Below are 16,264 nucleotides of genomic sequence, written 5' to 3'. Positions count from 1 at the left end.
CAGAAGCAACCGAGGTTGCGAGGAGCAAGGCATTCCACACGCACGGGAAGACCTTGCGGAATGCACCTGTTTGTACAGGGGGCACGAAGAGCCGCGAGCTGAGTATTGCATTCTTCGAGTGAAAAGCCGCAAAAGTTCGGACCGGGTTCGCAGGAGCCGATAGGGCGCGTTTGACGCTTTGTCAAGACGTGCACACCTTCGGATGATGGTAGGGGTCCTGCGACAGCGAGACTGAGGAGAGCGGGAGCAATGAGAGCAAACTTCATTGTCGTGGAACAATGTTCTTGAGAGAAGAGTAGTGCTACGTGCTGAAAGTTGGAAAAGTCGCGTGTAGGAGATATCTGCTTGAGTGGATAGACTGTATTGCAGTCGCGACACAAGACTTTATAATCTGTAGAATTAAACATGATATCTGCCTAGAGAAACGTGAGCCGCAAGCAACCGGAACATATGAAGTATCTTCCAAGGTTTACCCTGAAAAGTTCTGGGGTGTAAGCGGACAAGAGTGCCCGTGCGATGTAAGACGATATTTGTCATTCTTCATCCCGGAATGCCTTCGATGTTGTAGCGGGCTATTTAACAGCACAGCATGGCTGTAATGCTGAGAGTAACTATATGAAGTTGTTTGTAGCATAGACAAGACTAGATAGTGAAGCTACGCCGTGAAGATAAAATTACTACCTGTGCGTTGTGACGTCTAGCGCCTTACAGCGCCAAGAAGCGATGGAGCCAGCTTACTTCCTTGACTACTCGAGAATCGCCGAAACGGTAGTCGTCTAAGCTATATAATTGTCTAGTACAGTAAGCTGAAGTGGGATGCTATACTTGAAACAATGTAGATTAGTGTTCATTCGTTACAAATCTATTACATGAGTTATTCTTGATAATAGAGCAGGCGACACAGAACAAAAGATAGAAATGCGCAAAGCTGCTAATGACTCGAGACTGAGGAACAGAGACAGTTTAATATTGTGGATTGAATGAACACAAAGCTAATCAATTATCAAAGTCTTACGTAGAATGTAGAGAAATAAAGTGTTTGAAGATCAAAGTTCACTAATCCTCTTTTCTCTCAAAGTTGGTGCAGCACTAGAGAGTCAGACTATCGGACCGCGGAAGGATCGGCCTACTGCGTCACCTTTTGCGGAGTGCGGAGTGATAACAAGATGCTCAGTTATTCTGCACAAGCTGTCCCCCCAATGCCACGTAAACCTTATTCCTTGCCTGGTACTTCAAAATTTAAATACTGGACTTGTTCTCACCGAAATCGTTCCCGCTCTCTGTCCAATCCGTACGGAGACGAGGCACGAGATGATGCGTCCAGGAAAGGATCGACTGGAGTAGCAACGACGCGATCCGCGGGGGTCATCTGGATAGGAAACATCTCCCTGTTGTTCTCTAGTTCTGCATCATCTGCCACATGGTGGTGAAGCCCGCCGTGGCCGAGTTTGCTATGGCATTCGTCGCAGCGACGTTTGCGACAGCAGCAGCACAGATGGCGAGAAAGCCATGAACGCGGCATCTTCGCGCCATCGCCACGAATGAAGCGACCTGGATGGACAACGTTCCAAACCAAGATGGCCAACCACATTGGTGTCGACTCCAGGACGTACAGGAGTGGCTCGTTACTTGGAAGAGGATTACTGTGGTCGAGACCACCGGAGAACTCAGCGAGGCGGTAGACGATGCGAACTGTGATCGCCAGCAAACATCCGTAGAGCGCCCCGATTAACCATCTCCAGCTACCCATCTTGTCCGCAGTCAGTCGTCCTACTCTTTCTGCCCGTAGCTGGTCGCGATGGAATTTGATGACTAGGCCCAAGAACAGAACAATGAAGCCCTCTTGCATACCAATTCCGCCCATGTATATGTTCAGACCCTTCTTTTGTGCATCTGCGCTTGCACCAGGGCCAGCCATTCCACCGCCGATGAGTTGAACGACGAAAGAAACGATATCTAGGGTGACGAAGACCAGAGCGAGGATAGAAGGCGAGAGAAACCAGACTTTGCGAGTGGGCGAATAGAAGTGGACCATTCGAGCAAAGACCATGTATGCAAAGGCATTGACCCAGATAGGAGCCACCAGCACTAAGATCTGAGCAACAGTCGCAATGCCAGAGGATTGCTGGTTCTTGGATCCAAGAGCGCGGAAAGCATATGCTCCCATCTCCCAAAGGGAGGCCATTATGACGACCCAGCAAAAGCCGTTACGATACACGACTGCTTGAGTCAGGTGTACGATTGTGAGGATGCCAAACAAAATGGAAAAAGCTACTGCTGCAGCGAAGTTCGGGAAGTACACCCATAGCGCATTGCATGCATCCGCAGGGACGTAGCCATCAATGCCTGGAGTTGCGTATGAACTGAAGCCAGGCGTGCATGTCTGGGTCGGGAGGTCGAGGGAGACTTGTGGTATTGACGGCGCAGCGATTGATGGTAGGTCTAGTGAGAGCGGAGGTATACTTGGCGCGAAGTTATCATCGCGGCGAGAAGGCGGTATTACAATGGAAGGAGGCGAGGTGATTGTGCTTTGAGCAGATATCACTCCAGAGGGGATGAATGCCGGTGATGCGGCAGATTGAAGGACCAGCAGCAAGGTGTTGAGGAATAGAAGTGAGAATCTCATCGCATGAGCAGCACAGAAAGCAACGTGAACGTATGGGTGTAGTATGTAGATGATGATCCGATGCTGAATGCGATTAATCTACATAAAGAGACATACTTATATCCGCGATATGTTGATGAAGAGACATCGTAGTCATTACCAATACGGGTAGCGCAAGTTCAGTCGTCGTGGATGGTGAGGCTGAGAGCCTGAGGCGTCTGTGCCGCGGATGGTAAGGCGTGCAGTTTTCGAAGTTTCAGTAATTGACGATTACCCGGCTCGCAAGGTTTACCTATGTCGTGCTGCAACAACCTTGGCGACTGCAGGTGCCCACCAATAAGCAACTTAGATTAGATCGAATACAGGTACAAGCGAGTAGACTTCATGCGATGGCCACGCCGGTCCAGGCGGCTGCGACCGAGACAGCCTTGCAGGGAGCGAATGTGCAAGGATCGCAATCCTTCAGCCCCCACATCACACACCAACTCTACTACGACGCGTACTGCACTGCGAAGCTAGTAGACTCTACTACATCCCAATCGTCGACTTTCTCTTCGTCACCGAAGATGCGGAGCGCGCTCACTTTCATACGATACGAGCCCTCATCAAGCACCTCCCCACTCGCCATTAGCCCATTGAAATATGCGCGAACTTCACTCCTTGCGATGTACGTTTGCGGAAATCCAGCCAATGCACCCAGGTTCTTGTCGCCCTGGAAGATCTCCACACGCAGCAAAGGTGACCCAACTGTAGGATTGATGTACACGTTCGGGGTTGCGAACATATCACCGCGATCAGTCATAGGTGGGTTCTGAGGATCCGGTCGTGGAATGACGTAAGACGCGTTGGCGGGAGTGGGCGTGTATCCTTGGGCGAGGTATACAGTCTCCGATGTGAGAACGGGAATGGCGTGCATACTACCCCCAACACCGAGGTAAGGGAGCACGAGCTTGTCGCCCAGGGCGATGAAGCCACTGTACACAGGCAATAGAGTTGCGTTAAGTCCTGCAGGTGCTGTGAACTCAACGGTGATGTTGGCAGACTGGCCGGCAGGAATGGTGATGCTATCGGAAGAGAAGGATACGGTCGCCCATGACTCTGCGATAGCGTTGGGGAATGAACCAACACGCAAGACATCGGCTTTTGGATCCATAGTGTACATTGTGACGGCTTTTCGGTGTTCCAAACCAAGAGCCTCTTCTGCGGAGCCAGTGTTGGTGATGGTGAAGGTATGAATGCCAACGAAGTGGTCCGTGTCGTTCAGCATCAGACTATCGACATTGATCTCGAGGGTAGTATGAGCAGCATTCCAAGCTTGCACAAGTCCAGATCCTTGTTGTGCGACTGGGGCGAGGATGTCGGGATGAGCAGTCTTTCCGTCGTGCCAGGCCAGTGGCTTGGAAGTATGTGTGAGAATTCTGCGGAGACGCTTTGGTTCCAGCTTGCCGTAAACTTCGCCGAGTAATGCGTAAACACCCGCGACCAATGGCGTTGACATGCTCGTGCCAGTCATGACGCGGTAGCTACCTAAAGCCGTTGGATACGTGCTCAGGATGTTCTCTCCAGGTGATACGAGTTGGGGTGACATACCAAGCTCCCAGCTTGGGCCCCAGCTGGTCAGTTCACCTGCGACATAGCCACCTCGCTCGTTGTTCTCGAGCACCTCAAGGTAGGTCTGGGTTCCATTGGCTGGGATGGTCACAGAGACTGTGGCGCCTTGTGAAAGTAGAGAGATCCAACGCTCAGCAACATATGGCACAGCCTTAACGACACCCTGAATACCATCGGCGTATACATAAGGTTCGTCACGCATAGTCAGATTGCTGCGCTCGTAATATACCATGAATCGCGCACCCTTTGCGGCGAGGTTGGCGCCCTGGTCTTGCGGGTAGCATTGAGTTGCTCGTGAATCCTTGAACTCCAAAAGTACGATGCGCTGGCTCAAATCTGGCGTGTCGTCAGGTAGCGGTTTGCAAGCATCTTCTACATCGGCAGCAGACCATAGTGGAAGTGTTGTGTCGTTGGCGAACTCGGGAACGCCCATCAAGAAACCAAAGTTGGCGGTGCTGTTAGTAGTAGCGTTGGAATCGGTTGTGTAGGAACCTTGTGCAAGGAAGGTAGGATATTGTGTATTAGAAACCGCTCCTGTGCCCGTAATACTGCTTCCCGTTGCTGGCGTGGAAGCGTAGAACATACCCTGGCCACCGTCATTACCCTCAGAAATGACGACTGGAATGCCAGAATCAACGATGCGCGAGATGATGGTAGCGCGTACGTCCTGCGACCAGCCTGAGGCGTCGCCATTCGAGTAGGAGATGATATCTGCCCCATCCTCGACGGCACGAGCAAATGCCATAAGCTCAATCTCATTGGTAGATGTTGATGCGCAACCCCACATTCGGTACGCGCCGAGCTTTGCCCCGGGTGCAGATCCAGTGAAGCCATACTTGTTGCCCTCGAGCTGAGCGGCGATAGTACCTGCGACATGTGTACCATGTCCAGCGCAGTTGTCCATGGGATCGTCATCGGGTTTCAATGGAGATGTGCCGGGGTTGTAGTCGTCGCCTGTGAAGTCATACCCAATCTCAACGAGACAGCCTGGACCAAAACAGCCGCCAAGCGCTGGATGAGTGTAATCGACTCCGCTATCAATAATAGCGACACGATATCCTTTGCCTGTGACGCCCTCTTTGTGCAGCTTGTCAACCTGAGTCATGACATGAGGAGAAAAGGTATCTTCAGATGTAGTTTGCCGCTTGACGTGTTTCTGCTGAGCGGGTGCCGCGACGTTGTCCTCACGCGAACGTGTCGTGATACGGGTCGGCCATATGTTCTCCACCTGTGGTTGTGCCCCCATCTGACGCAAGAAGTCCCACTCGCTCGAATTCGAGCTTGAGTCCTTGAGCTGGAAAGATACGCCATTGAAGAATCGAAAGCTCAAATTCATGCGATGTTCGACATTGACACCGCTGGCTGCGAGGGACGCGTAGAAACTCTCTGGTGTTTCATTTTCGTTTGCAAATTCGACGATGTAGGCACCAGGGAGAACGCCGCTTATCGCTGGCGCGTCGTTCGCCGTTCGTTGTACGATCGCACTCGGGTGGACACGAGCATGTACCGGTGTTGGAGAGACAAGCTGCGCACCCATAACAAGGGCCGCAATGGCAGAAGAGAACTTGCCCATGGCCAGAGATGTGAACGAATGTGAGATTGCGCATGAGCAATCGCGCCCATGACGCCCATTATATCTGTACGAGCACCAAGCCCGTAGCGGCGCGTGGGTGCCGTAGAAGCTTTGAGAACATGTCGGTTGTTATGCTCGCCTCGTATAGCAGAGTCACGTTGCCCAATGTGCCTCGTGTGTGCGGAGAGAATAGAAACTCCAGCATGGGGATCTTGGACAAGATCCACTTCCAATATCAATCTTCGGCCTCTTTGCCTGTCCAGGAATGCGACCGGAGAATCAATGCTACACGCGAACCAAGCCCCACCGTAATGAGATGTTATCGTACAAGCCCCAGTCTGACATTAGACCCAATCAGAGTAGCGACCGCGCATGTCGAATACGATGTCTCGTGACGCTGCTTCGTGTTCTTGATGGTGGAGGCCACGGTAAAGCTAACGAGCGGGAGGCGCCGAACGCGCCGCAAACGGGTCGTTGCTCGAGAAGCTGTGGGTCGTGATGTGCGTGAGATCAGCGAGTGTCGCGCGAAGTATCATCGGAGGTCGTAGCGACTGTTGTAGAAGATGCGCATGCTAATGGAGGGTGCCATAGGTGGCGGTGGACGCGAGGGCTGCAGTGGTGTTGCACCTTCGTAGTGCCAAGACTCTTCCACGACTCGCTGTTCGCACACACAGTTCCCCACTCGACCACCAGCCAACGCTTACGATATGTCATGGCTGGATGCTCTGACACGCATTCATTATCGCACAATGTGTGGATATGAAGCCTGCATACACATGCGATGATATCCTAATGAATTATCTGCCGGTCAGGGAATACGGCCGCAGCGTACGATTGAGAACCAGGCACCGTCTCGACCCATCCGATCATAGCGATAATCAAGACAGAGTTCAAGCCCGTTGGTAGCATGGAGGAGCTCACCATCCGACTAGGAGATAAGCTTAGCAGAAAGATGCGCACGCATCCGTCGAAGAAACCGTCATGCCATGGGCGAATCGCGCGACCTGCGTGCAGTTTTCGGGTTTCGGGTTTGCGCTCGGCCAAACCCGAAGAAAAGACTATCAACTACGTTTGATGGACTTTAGCCGAAAGAAGAGAAGTCAGACCCGAAACTCGCCAAACCCGCGACGGCATGTAGTATGGCAAACGCGCCAGACCGAGTGGAACGCCGTGTTGTGATCAGCTGAAAATCGGACTGTTTCCACTCGAAGCTGCATTGCAGAATTGCGACAATCCCGCGACCTCGGAACCTGCTCTCGGAACCTATACCCAATGTCTGGATCATCCCCGGAGCCATCGCTCCTGCACCGTTCTTTAGCGTACCAGCCCCATAGAGTTGTTTCAGCTTCAGGCCATTACCTTTTCCTAGAGGACGGAAAATCTATTCTCGATGCTTGTGGTGGCGCTGCTGTAGCCATAATAGGCCATGGAAACAAGGAAGTTATTGCAGCTACTGTAAGACAGATGAGTCTTGTCAGCTACGTGCACACGGGTGCATACACTACAGACTCTGCCGAAGATCTGGCCAAGTGCATCCTCGAGCACCAAGGCGCAGCCGAATGCAGCCCTTACAGGCATGATCTGACCAAAGCCTTCTTTGTTGGCAGTGGCAGCGAGGCGAACGACGCTGCAATGAAGTGTGCTCGTCAGTACTGGTTCGAAAAGAACGAAACACAGCGGAGGATCTTTGTTGCAAGGAAGCAAGGATACCATGGAAACACATTCGGTGCTATGTCTGTATCTTCCGTTATCGGACGCAAGGTGCCTTACGAGCAGATCCTGCTTCCTAACGTCTCTTTCGTTGGCCCGGCCGACCACTATCATGGTGCCAAAGATGCAGAAACGGAAGAAGAATACGTTACGCGACTTGTTGAGGACATCGAGCAAGAATTTCTGCGACTTGGACCTGAAAATATCATATCTTTCATGTAAGAGTTCCTGGACACCAGTCGTGCGGCTTTAAAATAAGCTAACAAGTCATCACCAGTGGCGAGACGGTAAGTGGCGCGACTCTAGGTGCCATGGCATCACCGAAGGGCTACTGGCCTTCAGTTCGTACACTTTGCGACAAGTACGGCATACTCTTGCATCTAGATGAGGTCATGTGCGGAACGGGTCGCACAGGCACCTATTTCGCTTTTGAGCAAGAAAGAATCCAGCCGGACATTGTCACTATTGGCAAAGGGCTCGGAGGCGGGTATGCTCCTATCGCAGGCATGCTTATAAATCGGAAGATTGTAGATGCTCTTAAGGAAGGATCATCGGCATTCAACCATGGACAAACTTATCAGGCGCATCCTACTTCTTGCGCTACTGCTTTGGCAGTCCAGCAGATCATCAAGCGCGACCACCTCGCAGATAGATGCGCCATTCAAGGACAAAAGCTGGGCCGACGTCTTCAAGACACGTTCAAAGAGTGCAAATATATTGGGGACATAAGAGGACGTGGGCTATTCTGGTGCCTAGAGTTCATGGAAAATGCCACAACAAAAAGGCCTTTCCCTCCGCAAATGGCTTTTGGATCTACCCTGCAGCTCGCTGCATTCGATTTGGGTGTAGCATTATACCCTGGTGTCGGTACGGTGGACGGCTTGGAAGGAGATCACATACTAATTGCGCCTCCATATACTGTAACAGATGCGGAGCTGGATACCATCGTCTCGACTCTGAAGAAAGCATACGACGATACTGTGAAACAGCTCCTTGGATGCTGATCGATACGTTCTGCTCCAATGATTTACAAACATTCTGTGTTTGGCGAAAGCCCACTGTAGACAAGATATCCACTATCTTCTTGATCCCATAGCGGCCATAATTGACTCCATCCCATATCTGATTGCCATGTCATCTCCGGCATGTCCCCATTGCAATTCGTCTCGCACAGCCCTTGCTCTTCTAGACGTGTGGAAGTGCTGTCCCGTATGAGACTCGCGTCAGGATTTAGATCACGATACTCATCAACTGACGGCCTTCGACGCCGACAGTCATGCATGGAAGCCTCTAGGGCGTCGAAATCTGTCCTTGCTCTTCCTTGGTACCTCTCCAAGTCCGCACTAGCATGATCGTACAGTTGCTTGGTACGCTGGCTCGTCAGCCACCAGCGTTCTCCAACAGGCCATATCTTGCGGAACGTATCAAGCCAAACGAGATTCTTCTCTACAAGTGATCGACCGTCTTGAAGTTTATCGGGGCTCATCCAGGGGAAAGCTGATCTGTACATATTCATCGTTACTGCTGAGAAAACACAGAAGCTTGGGAAGGGCGTGTGCAGCGAAGCACCTGCATTATCTAGGTCCTCCATGATGGTAGTTATAGAGCCTGCAGACGCGAAAAGCTCAGTTGCTCTCGCATCCCACCATCCCACAGGTGCATCTGGAGGAAGCAGTGGAGGATCGATTGGTCCAGAGGGTCGATCGCACGTAGTTGGCAGAAACGGGAGGTACTCGCGGTTTAGGAAGATCAGACTGTCACCTCGAAGTCTCAGATGAATTTTCTTGCAAGAATGTATGTGTTTACGCACCTGATGTAGTAGACTAGGTTGACGTAGGCGAAAGGCTCGGCCTGTTCGAGTGCAGCATGGCTCTCCACGGAGACTTTGGGGAAAAGCATCCGTTCTTCCAAAAGGCTTCTCCATGCCTGTAGTTCTTGATATAGTAACGCCCAGGGTGACGTCGGATTCCAGGGACAATTTGCAGGAAGACTCATATCAGGCAAGAACCTTCCTCCACTAATGACCCACTGTAGGATGCGCGCCCATATATCGAAGCCCCTAACGAGAACGTTGTAGGAGTTCGCCATGTTTCCAGGCATGTCATCGAGGAGACTTCGCCCAGCTGTGGCATGACGTGACGACACTGGGGGCAGGCCAAACACGAAGTCTTCTTCTGACGAAGGCCAAGAGGTTCGCAGGGAATTGCATGAAAGCGCATATGGCTGAGGCATCCCTGAGAAGATTAAGCGATCCATGATAAAGCAGCTCCACAAGGTACGATTGTGCACATTCAGATCTTCGGGTTGGTGTTCTGTACAAGCGGTCATGGACTGTAGAGACTGCATCATCCTGATAGCCATGCCGCTGCTCAGCCAGGCTTGCTGTCGGTTCCCGACTCCCCACTCGTACATGGAGAGTACCAACAGCGTTTGAACCGTTACCAAGCTCGGTGGCGTCAAGACCGTCACCCGGTCTCGTACTGCTGTGGCAAATTGATCTGCTGTAGATAGTCTCGCCTTATCTTTCCCTGAAACAGCATGAACAGCCATAATGGATAAAAAGAAAGTTTGCAATGCCGGTGATTCTAAGCTTTTCAAGCTCTGAAGGTTACGAAGCGACTTTGAGATGGTGGGTAAATGGAGGAATCGTAGCTCTGGAAACTTTCGTTTGAAGACCAGGCATGCGCGTATCAGTTCCGTGCCATCTCGTTGAAATAGAACATCGTTCGAATCTGATGCATGACGCTGGGCATTTGCGCGCTGTCTGACAGGAGTTGTTCCGGTCCCAACAGCGGCATGGCTATCACCGGATACGGATGGAAGATTCGTTCGCTGAGAAGTGCTGGGCGGTCTGCGAATTTCAGCATTAAAACACTAGTGTGAAGTGTTACTTTGTAGATTGCTTACGGGCAACGTGAAGGCTGCGAAAGGATTGGGCTCGTCAGAACGCACTGGCCCGGTTCGATGCGGCCTTTTTTGGAACAACTACGACAGGGTGGAAGACCCTCGTGGATACATTTGATCTTCTGCCGGCTGTACAGCGTTAGAACAACTCTCCTCGGGAGTATTCCTCCCACCTACCGGCAAGAAGCGCATGCGATGGTTTTCCGCGCCATGACGTATGAACGACGCGTCGCAAGGTGAGGCTTCGGGTTTCGGGTTTACCCAGGCGCGATCCTACGACGGGTTTCGGCTGGCGGGTGTGCGGCGCGCTCGAAAATACGAACGGCAAAGAGCTTTTCTGAATTTAGTTCTCATCTTCTACCAGCGAGGACGTCGCCACACGGGAAGAGTTCTCTTGTTGGCGATACAGGTTGCGACGAGAGGAAGCACAGTTGCTGGCGCCTGCTGCTGTCAACCGCTGTGCGTGTGGGGCACGACTGTGCTTGGCGCTGCCACCAGCATGCCGCGAGCACTCAACGCTGGCTAATCTACATACACCATACTTACTTTCAAACATTTGACTCCTCACTGTGTACAGAGGTATGTTCGATTAATGGGCGCACTCGGTATGCGCTCGACCATGTATCACTCAAAAGTCATAATAGAGGTGGAAGCTTGAACACAATCCCGCACGATCATCCTTGAGGAACAGGAAACAGCGTCACGAGGTATCGCGTCTGACATGCAAGACCGCCAGTCTGATTGGAGCTTAATGCCGATCCGGGGTTTGTACTCTCATGGCTCAAAATGGCAACTACGTTCGCCAAGGCACAATTGCGATTATCCTCAACGATGATCGACATTTTTGAATCTGGAACCCATGTCCGTGCACCCGAAGCCCTTCCATGCACGCCAGACAGGCATGATGATGGCCAAGGATGCTAACCAGTGGTTGCCGATCATCCGTCAAGTTTGGCGGACCCATGAATTGGAGGTGGTTGAAGCCTGGGAGATAGAGGCATGCGGGAAGAGAATGCAGATGGTAAAGCGAAGGAAGTTAGCGGACGAAGGCCGCCATACCGTTCGACGGCAAGCCAAATCGTATGGTTGTGAGAAACGAGCAAGTCGCAGGTAAGGACAAGGAAGGACCTGAAAACGAAATCTGGAGACGAAAGCCGAAGCCGAAAGCCGACGACAGATGGCCGTATGATTGTATGCGCACAGCGTACTAAACTTCTGTCGTCAGAAATTGCGTATCCAAGGGTTAGGGGCGATGCGAGCACAATGGCCCGAAGTAGTACCGCTAGGTAACATATTAATTGTTTTCGTGATTCTCCACACTTGACACGCAATGTCCCCCACACTGTAAAGGTTGTTGCCTAGCTATCTTTTGGGTACAAAAGATCTTCACATCCGACTTGAGGATTGATACATACAACATTTCAACCACTTATCTACGATACACAAAGATCTCTATCTCAATATGACCGTAGTCGAGATCGGCCTCATGGGCGTCAAGCCCGGCCACGACGTCTTGAACCCCAAGACCCACGAAGGCCAAGTCCTTGACTTAGCATGGAGTACCGTGACCACTGCACCGGGCGGCCCGTACTGGGCATATGGAGGCATCGAGCCTGACGACACTTTGCGACTCTGGTGCTTCTTCTGCTTCGACGATGTGAAGCATCATATGGACTTTGCCAAGACGTAAGTTAAACGCGTTTGAGGACTTTGCTATTGGAGAGCCAGAAGCTGACGATAGTTGGGTACGTGTAGAGGTGGAGCTGAAGCGGTCAAAGACCTACCCAAAATCTTGTCTCACCCGATCTTCGGCTGCCATGTGGAGCTCGATGGCGAGGCCAGGGACGTGCTGAACACGCCTGTGGTGCAGGTCACGTTGTTGTACTTCTCACCCGACATAACCGCTGCGGAGAAAGAAGGTATCAGCAAGACGTTCACGACCGGGATCGGAGGGGATCTCGATTCCAACACTGACATGCGAGCGGTGCGATCGGGCTGGAGTGTCGAGAAGGATTGGCCGATGTTGGAGGGCCGCGAGAAGGGCGAGGGAACGGGCACTGTGTTTAGCATCCTCGTGGGATGGTCTGGTGTTGAGGCGCAGAAGAAGTCTGGAGTCATTCAGGATTTGGTCGGGAAGCTTAAAACGGGTGGGAACGGACAATTGATTCATTCCGCGACCAAACTCGTCGGATGCCGAGAATTTGGCACTGCGAGAATTTGAATCGATATATCTGGCATTCGGTTGATAAGCTCAACACGTCTAACGTCAGGTGAGAAGTCACGTATCATAGTTGAGTAACATCCAACGGTGCTTCAATTCAACACATACACGTCACTGTACTGCACTGTTCTTGTTATTAGCGACCTACACTACACGCGCACTGTCATACTACAATTCGTTGTGTCAGAAGGCTACCGGGAGTGCATGCAGCGTAAGGATATGGACTGCAAGCTATGGCTCTATGGTTTCTGCAGTCAATAGCAATAAACACTAAGATCATCAGGAATCGAGGAGCATTACCGTAAAGCTATCGCGTGATGTCCGCTATCTCGTAATGCCAGGAACGTCCGAATGACGAACGTAGATACAACCACCCCTATCGCTACCACGGGAACGGATCGATGGGCTAAGCCGCAGCAGTAGCCTGAGGGGAATGACACCCAGGGCTTATTTAGTGATCGTCCTATTTTGTCTGACAAGCGTTGTAGTACGTCTGACAGCGCACAATATACGTACACGTAGTATAAAGGCATGCAACATGTGTCTGGTGATGCGTCAGAAAGAGGCTCGCCTAGCATATGGCAACCGCTTCACTCCATGTCAATACATCACGCTCTTTTATTATAAGTCAAGCATGACGGCCTGCTTGAGACCCTCACCTCCAAGAGGGGAAGACGATAAGAGGGTTGAAATGAGCGAGCTTGCTGAAGTTGACGAGCTGTACAACCAAAAGACTGCGCAAGAGAAGCGTGATGCACGTGCAAAAGAGAGGAGAGAACGCGACCGGCTACAGGCTGAGCAGGTCAAGGAAGTTGCCGAGCGCAAAGCAGAGGAAGAACGTCAAAGGCTGGCTCGCGACTATTAATAAGCTATTCAAAGGCCGTCTTCAGGCAAGTGCAGGGCTTTACACTAAGCAGCACTGAGGAAAAAGCAGAAAGCTAGTTATAGGAGTGAAGGCGATGGTGCCTCGCGCACAGCGCGTACCCTAACACCGCTACACTAACACTCGCGACCGCAAACTCCTCTGACTAAAGATGTATCAGTAAAAAAGTTGGTCGAAAAAATTCGTAGAGTACCCTGTTGAGTTGTCTTATAACAACGACCTGTGTGTGTTGCTTTACAGCCTTAATTTTATGTAGCCTGTTTTGGTGATGCGCGTCTATTAACTGACGGTGTGCATTGCTTGCACGAACACGGTATTTGTGGAGCCGCAGCGTCATTTGTTTCCGATAGGCGTCCGGCTCGTTCTGTTGGGAATAGGAGAATAAATGCTACTTCCGTCGATGTACAGGGATTACTAAAAATGAAAATATCGCTGATCGTGGTTGTTCAGCGTCTCCGGGAAGCGCGTACCACAAACTGGACCGGCCGGTTGTAGAGACGCTAAGCGCCCGTTCAGATGATCGTTTGCCTCACGATCTTAGATCGGAATTCTCCACGGATCGTAGTCGGTTCGCATCCTGTTTAATGCTAGTCATCCTTAGCCGGCCATACTGTACCGACTTCCCGCACGCGCATCCCTTACGTGGTCGCTACAATTGTAGTACTTTTACAGCGCTCTGAAGCCATGTTGTATCCAAGCCGACACTTCCAGTCCCTATACCTACTCAACAACCATGAAGCGGCGAGAATTCCAATGTAAGCGGACGCTCATCGTATGTATCGTCACTAGTCATTGTCTATAGTCATGTTCTTACTTGTAGGTCGCGGCCGTATAGAAGATTGCCTCCAAGTTGGTCTCCCTCAATATCTCCACGCCAGAACCAATCCCCTCACGGCCCTTATCATTACACGATAAGCATACCTCTAAAGACAGCACATACGATCAGTCGCCTTGGATCAACCGCCGTATTCTCGACGGACTTACCGAACGAGAATTACACCTAGCATGTCGCCACATCCTGTTAGACTCTAAGCCGTCCCATCATGGCCTGAGGAGCAAAAGCTCTGAGCTTGACTTTGGTGGGCTTGGCCGACAGAAGAAGAGCACTGTACAAGCCCCCGAGATAAGCGTACACATGCCCATCAGCGCGCTCGCAGAACTGTCGTCAAGTTCCTTGATCGGCGGACGAGGACCCAACATCAAGACACGAACTCGACCGAAAGCAAACATGAAGGCAAGAGCAAGGAGCTATAGAGGAGCCCCTGCATGCGCGGATAGTAATGGCAAGCGAGCCGCTTTCAGACGACTTGATGAACGGGGCGCTCAGAAGCAGGGGAAGTTAAGAACGCACGACAAGGTTCCCAGCTATGTACCGCAGTGGACTAACGACTGCGGCCAAGACGTTACGCTACCCGTAGTAGTCATTTCATCCCTCACGAACGCCAATATGTCGTCATCACGACCGGCTGGTCTTCTGTAAGCAACCTTGACCAAGGTCTCGACACAGGCTCTAGCAGTCGCACTCGATAATCAAATGAAGGTTGTGACCCTACCTCGCAATGCAACAGGAGCGCCGAGGCGTTTAGTTCTTCTTGCAAGATGATCTTGAACACGATCGCGCACAAGATCCATCAGAACCAGTCTAAAACCTAGGCCGAAAATAGCGAGAGTTTGGGGCGAAGACGGCATTAGTGAGTTGATGTCTAAGAAAGACTAAAAAGTAACTAAACCTACAGAATAGAGAAGGAGAATGTCGAAAAGGATGTCTCAGTGCAGGAACGCAGCACAGGTGCATCACCTGTGGCACGCTATATATCTCGTTTGTTTGTTATAGTCTAGAACAGCGTCTTCCGTTCTAAGCACTTGTTTGATCTAGATTAGAATATTTATGATACAGAGTAACTTTAATGTATAATACAGAGTAAGACGACTCCACATTCTGCACTGCGAGAATTTGAAACGACAGGTGCTATCCATTATCTTACAACTTCAAAACTACCTCCCCTGTGCTCTACTCTTGCTCTTAGCCCTCCTTGTTGCGTTTTTTGGAGTTCTTTTGAGATCTCTGAATCGGTCTTCTCACTTGCGCCTACTATATGCTCCTCAACCTCTTGTGACTCAAGAACCTGAGCCAGCGCAGACCATGCTTTGCCAAGAAGGGTCGAGCGCGTGTCTCGAACGAACATGACGATCAGAGTTGCCATGACGACGAAATGAGCTGCCAACACCCACAAGACGATTGTCAATCCCACATAGTCTCCAAGAAACAGAACGTTCTCAAAGAATGATACCGTGATATTGTCGACCCAGTCAAAGGCAGGCTGTTGGCTGTGATAGTTCAACATGGACAAGATAGTAATAAGGCTAGACATGGCCCAGCTTATAGAACTCGTCTCTAGGGTGTTGTTAAAAATGGCCGCTAACGTTGGATCAGCGGCCATCACATGCGATATGTTCGCATAATTGCCTGGGAGCCGGCGCAGCATGGTAACAAGGGGGTCTCCGGACATGAACGCCTAACCTATAGGACGCGGATGTTAGGGCCCGATCATTGTCGAAACGGGTGTAGCGTTAGGGTTGCGCGATCGAATCGGGCCTGCTATAGGGGGCGAACATCGTGTCTTTTACCCCTAATTATTGTTAAAATAGGCTTAGTGTTAGGGTTACGCGATAAAATCAGGCCTACTATAGGAAGTACTTAGGGTAATCTTAGGGTTAACTTACTAAGCATAGAGTTCTGCTAGAACGCACAGCTAC

General features: G+C 51.1%; 8 protein-coding genes across 8 annotated transcripts; 4 read left to right on the top strand and 4 right to left on the bottom strand.

Annotated features, from left to right (window-relative positions):
• Positions 1 to 971: 971 nt before the first annotated feature.
• On the bottom strand, positions 972 to 2,189 carry CC77DRAFT_1024789 (hypothetical protein). The gene has a single exon (XM_018525937.1). It carries the CDS (start codon positions 2,183 to 2,185, stop codon positions 1,259 to 1,261), a length of 927 nt encoding a protein of 308 aa, XP_018380841.1. The 5' UTR covers positions 2,186 to 2,189; the 3' UTR covers positions 972 to 1,258.
• A 671-nt stretch (positions 2,190 to 2,860) lies between these two features.
• Positions 2,861 to 6,044, bottom strand: CC77DRAFT_443163 (subtilisin-like serine protease-like protein). The gene has a single exon (XM_018531706.1). The coding sequence runs from the start codon at positions 5,787 to 5,789 to the stop codon at positions 3,096 to 3,098; it is 2,694 nt and encodes an 897-aa protein (XP_018380840.1). The 5' UTR covers positions 5,790 to 6,044; the 3' UTR covers positions 2,861 to 3,095.
• A 919-nt stretch (positions 6,045 to 6,963) lies between these two features.
• Positions 6,964 to 8,515, top strand: CC77DRAFT_443181 (aminotransferase class 3). The gene is made up of 2 exons (XM_018531707.1): positions 6,964 to 7,717; positions 7,777 to 8,515. Exons 1-2 carry the CDS (start codon positions 7,062 to 7,064, stop codon positions 8,501 to 8,503), a joined length of 1,383 nt encoding a protein of 460 aa, XP_018380839.1. The 5' UTR covers positions 6,964 to 7,061; the 3' UTR covers positions 8,504 to 8,515.
• CC77DRAFT_1024786 (hypothetical protein) lies at positions 8,238 to 10,837 on the bottom strand. The gene is made up of 4 exons (XM_018525936.1): positions 10,581 to 10,837; positions 10,407 to 10,532; positions 9,310 to 10,350; positions 8,238 to 9,253 (listed from the first exon to the last, which is right to left on the bottom strand). The coding sequence occupies exons 1-4, from the start codon at positions 10,613 to 10,615 to the stop codon at positions 8,527 to 8,529; spliced, it is 1,929 nt and encodes a 642-aa protein (XP_018380838.1). The 5' UTR covers positions 10,616 to 10,837; the 3' UTR covers positions 8,238 to 8,526.
• A 901-nt stretch (positions 10,838 to 11,738) lies between these two features.
• On the top strand, positions 11,739 to 12,862 carry CC77DRAFT_1053979 (hypothetical protein). Its single transcript, XM_018527774.1, has 2 exons — positions 11,739 to 12,089; positions 12,159 to 12,862. The coding sequence occupies exons 1-2, from the start codon at positions 11,866 to 11,868 to the stop codon at positions 12,622 to 12,624; spliced, it is 690 nt and encodes a 229-aa protein (XP_018380837.1). The 5' UTR covers positions 11,739 to 11,865; the 3' UTR covers positions 12,625 to 12,862.
• Positions 12,863 to 13,162: 300 nt separating this feature from the next.
• CC77DRAFT_1065918 (hypothetical protein) lies at positions 13,163 to 13,489 on the top strand (the record flags this gene model as incomplete). Its single annotated transcript, XM_018528850.1, has 1 exon — positions 13,163 to 13,489. The coding sequence occupies one exon, from the start codon at positions 13,163 to 13,165 to the stop codon at positions 13,487 to 13,489; it is 327 nt and encodes a 108-aa protein (XP_018380836.1).
• Positions 13,490 to 14,240: 751 nt separating this feature from the next.
• On the top strand, positions 14,241 to 15,346 carry CC77DRAFT_1079430 (hypothetical protein; the record flags this gene model as incomplete). Its single annotated transcript, XM_018529300.1, has 3 exons — positions 14,241 to 14,262; positions 14,437 to 14,983; positions 15,244 to 15,346. The coding sequence occupies 3 exons, from the start codon at positions 14,241 to 14,243 to the stop codon at positions 15,344 to 15,346; spliced, it is 672 nt and encodes a 223-aa protein (XP_018380835.1).
• A 137-nt stretch (positions 15,347 to 15,483) lies between these two features.
• On the bottom strand, positions 15,484 to 16,017 carry CC77DRAFT_1098996 (hypothetical protein; the record flags this gene model as incomplete). Its single annotated transcript, XM_018529978.1, has 1 exon — positions 15,484 to 16,017. One exon carries the CDS (start codon positions 16,015 to 16,017, stop codon positions 15,484 to 15,486), a length of 534 nt encoding a protein of 177 aa, XP_018380834.1.
• Between the last annotated feature and the right edge of the window lie 247 nt (positions 16,018 to 16,264).

Source organism: Alternaria alternata (assembly GCF_001642055.1).
Source record: "Alternaria alternata strain SRC1lrK2f unplaced genomic scaffold CC77scaffold_25, whole genome shotgun sequence".
NCBI lineage: Eukaryota > Fungi > Ascomycota > Dothideomycetes > Pleosporales > Pleosporaceae > Alternaria > Alternaria alternata.
Note: the sequence above shows the minus strand (reverse complement) of the source record. Positions and strands in the feature narration are given on the sequence as shown.

What these genes read in the sequence shown, in the direction of transcription:
- CC77DRAFT_443163 (XM_018531706.1), bottom strand. Translation starts at nt 5,789, where the DNA reads ATGGGCAAGTTCTCTTCTGCCATTGCGGCCCTTGTTATGGGTGCGCAG.
- CC77DRAFT_1024786 (XM_018525936.1), bottom strand. Translation starts at nt 10,615, where the DNA reads ATGGCGCGGAAAACCATCGCATGCGCTTCTTGCCG. An exon ending in ATCGCATGCGCTTCTTGCCG is followed by an intron (nt 10,533 to 10,580) that starts GTAGGTGGGAGG and finishes AACGCTGTACAG; the next exon opens with CCGGCAGAAGATCAAATGTA. An exon ending in AACCTAGTCTACTACATCAG is followed by an intron (nt 9,254 to 9,309) that starts GTGCGTAAACAC and finishes TCGAGGTGACAG; the next exon opens with TCTGATCTTCCTAAACCGCG.
- CC77DRAFT_443181 (XM_018531707.1), top strand. Translation starts at nt 7,062, where the DNA reads ATGTCTGGATCATCCCCGGAGCCATCGCTCCTGCACCGTTCTTTAGCG. An exon ending in GAAAATATCATATCTTTCAT is followed by an intron (nt 7,718 to 7,776) that starts GTAAGAGTTCCT and finishes AGTCATCACCAG; the next exon opens with TGGCGAGACGGTAAGTGGCG.
- CC77DRAFT_1024789 (XM_018525937.1), bottom strand. Translation starts at nt 2,185, where the DNA reads ATGGCCTCCCTTTGGGAGATGGGAGCATATGCTTTCCGCGCTCTTGGA.
- CC77DRAFT_1053979 (XM_018527774.1), top strand. Translation starts at nt 11,866, where the DNA reads ATGACCGTAGTCGAGATCGGCCTCATGGGCGTCAAGCCCGGCCACGAC. An exon ending in CATATGGACTTTGCCAAGAC is followed by an intron (nt 12,090 to 12,158) that starts GTAAGTTAAACG and finishes GGGTACGTGTAG; the next exon opens with AGGTGGAGCTGAAGCGGTCA.